A 2,712-nucleotide genomic window follows, 5' to 3' on the forward strand; every position below is an offset into this window, starting at 1 on the left:
TGTTGTTTCTGTATTTTGACGAAGACCAGAAAAGTCTGAGCTTTACAGAGTAATAAATTTTACTTCTGTATTCTGAAACAGTGGCGTCGGTGGCCTAGTGGTTAGGCTCTCGGACTCGCAACCGTAAGGTCGTGGCTTCGAATCCCGTCAGGGACCCGGCGTTGTGTCTTTGGGAAAGGCACTTTACACGAATTTTCCTCACTTCACCCAGGTGGAAATGGGTACCCGGCTATAGACAGCGAAAGATCTTGTCAGTTTGTTAGTGTTTGAGCGCTTAATCAGCTGCTTGTACTGTATGCTTCCCGGGAAGCTGAGAATGTTTCAGAGTGTTCTATGGTCTCCTGGGGTAATAATAAAGTGTAAAGCGCATAGAGCCTGCTGTTGAGCGGGGATATGCGCTATATAAATGCTATTTATTATTATTATTAAAAAACAAAAAAAGTCTTGAGTTTAACCACACAAAGAATTTGTTTCTGTATTTTGATGTACAGCAGAAAAGTCAAGAGTTCTACAAAGCAATAAATTTTACCTCTGTATTCTGAAACCAATTAAGTCTTGAATTTAACTGCACAATGAATTTGTTTCTGCATTTTGACGCCAGAAATATCTTGAGCTTTGCAGCGCGGTGAATATGCCTCTGTATTCTGACACCAGAAATGTTGGGAGTTTTCTATCAGCTCAACGGACTTGCTTCTACTATTCTCATGCAAGAATGTGTCAGCTTTTCACAGCATAATAAATTCGCTTCCATATTCTGACACTAAAATCAATATTTCAAACTGGTTTGAACACTGAAATATTAATTTTAGTGTCAGAATATTGTGCTGTGAAAAAGCAGACACATTTCTTGCATGAGAATAGTAGCAGCAAATTCGTTAACTAAAAAAAAAATTATTTAAAAAAAAAATAATTTTGGCCTGAAAACTCCACAAGCCCCCGGCCCTGCCGCTAGGACTGTGCCCCGTGGCCGGCGAGATATTGGTCCAGGTCTCCGCGCTCACATTGTACATCCACATGTCGTCCAGGATACCCTCCCGCTGGGAGTAGCCGCCGAACACAAAGAGCAGGCCGTCCCCGCACGAGGTGAGCGTGTGTCCCGCCCGCGGGCTGGGCCCCAACAGCCGCTCGTCCTCGGGAACAAACGCCTGCTCGGGGCCGGGCCCCAGCGTGTGGGCCAGCTCCGAGTTGGACAGCAGCTGTATGTTCAGCTCATTGCTGCGCAGCCGGCTGATGCAGCCCGGGCCGCCAAACTCTGACTCGCAGATGCAGATGCCATTGTGCTGGGGAGAGGGAGAAAGAGCCAACATTCAAATCTGGGGGGTTTTTTGTAATGTTTTACAGCACTCACAACTGCATAAGGTCATAAGAGCGCCATTTCAAATCTGTATAAAAAAAGAGCTGAAGAATTTATCCATTTGATGTATTTTCAAGTACTATTTTAAATTTCAAAATTTTGAAACAATTTAAACAATATATCTAGGGTTCAATTCTAGAGGATTGGATTAAACTATCAGAGAACGCTTTGACTCAAATGTGGAATAAAGAAAAAGAAGAAAAAAATTGATGGCCCATTTAAACCATACTCACACAGTGGCCTTGCTCCTGGCCCTCGGAGCACTCAATGGGACACACTGGAACCAGGCAGTTCTCGCCCCAGTAGCCCTTCTTGCACACGCAGCGCCGATCCACGCACACACGGTTGCCATGGCAACTGTCCGGGCAGTAGTGGGCCTGATAAGACACGTTGAAGCCTCCGCTTTTGGACACTGGCGACAAAAAAGGAAGTAGAGTGTTACTTTGCACTGGATGATATTGACCACAACTCAAAAAGATGTCACATTTTGAGAACAATGAAAGGTTCTAATCAGCTGACATGAAACACACCAAAAGGTCAAATTCCACACACACACACTTAGATGCATGCACACACACACACACACATACACACACACACACACACACACACACACACACACACACACACACACACACAGAAGCAAATAAATTCAAACATACACATACACAAACAGACAAACACATACACACACAAAATTAAATACACAAATACTCAAACACACACACACACACAATCTTTAAAAAATACACACACACACATTCCAACACACACACACATACACGCACTCATATATTCAAACAAAAACACACACACACACACACACACACATAAACACAGACGGGGCACACTCTCTCGCAGACTTCAGATTGCCCCCAAAGAAGACAAACAGACACATCCACTCACATTGAAACACACACACCCACACATAAACACAAACACACACACACACACAAAAACACAAATCCACACACACACACACAAACAGACAAAACAGACAAGGTATACTCACTCGCAGACTTGAGATTGCCCTCAAAGAAAAGGGAGGCGACCCCCGACTTGGGGTAGAGGGTGGGGTCGCGCCCCGGGTTGATGCCACAGAGGGCAGCCAGCAGCTCCCCGCCCCCACGGGGGGGGGGGCCCAGGAGGAACTGGGGAATCCCGTGGTATAGGTACCCCGCCCGCTGAATGCCGCCCGGGAGGGGAGAGAAAGTAGGGGTAAAAGTGAATTTTAATACCATTTGTAGTAACACACACACAAACATAAAACTTGGTAAAAGTAAAGTTTAACCCTTCCCCCTCCCCCCACCAACACACACAGCTTTAAAAAAGTAAAATTTAAACCCCCCAACCAACCA

The 2,712-nt window shown here is 45.2% G+C and overlaps 1 protein-coding gene across 1 annotated transcript in view; it reads right to left on the reverse strand.

The window, feature by feature from the left end:
• The window catches only part of LOC101859269 (multiple epidermal growth factor-like domains protein 8), a 55,829-nt gene that overhangs the window by 29,380 nt on the left and 23,737 nt on the right, over positions 1 to 2,712 (reverse strand). Inside the window, exons 17-18 of the mRNA XM_035972332.1 lie at positions 1,588 to 1,822; positions 942 to 1,280 (exon numbers count right to left, since the gene is read on the reverse strand). Coding sequence (XP_035828225.1) covers positions 942 to 1,280; positions 1,588 to 1,822 — 574 coding nt within the window. The remainder of the gene's footprint in view (positions 1 to 941; positions 1,281 to 1,587; positions 1,823 to 2,712) is intronic.

This window comes from Aplysia californica, unplaced genomic scaffold, assembly GCF_000002075.1.
Source record: "Aplysia californica isolate F4 #8 unplaced genomic scaffold, AplCal3.0 scaffold00650, whole genome shotgun sequence".
NCBI lineage: Eukaryota > Metazoa > Mollusca > Gastropoda > Aplysiida > Aplysiidae > Aplysia > Aplysia californica.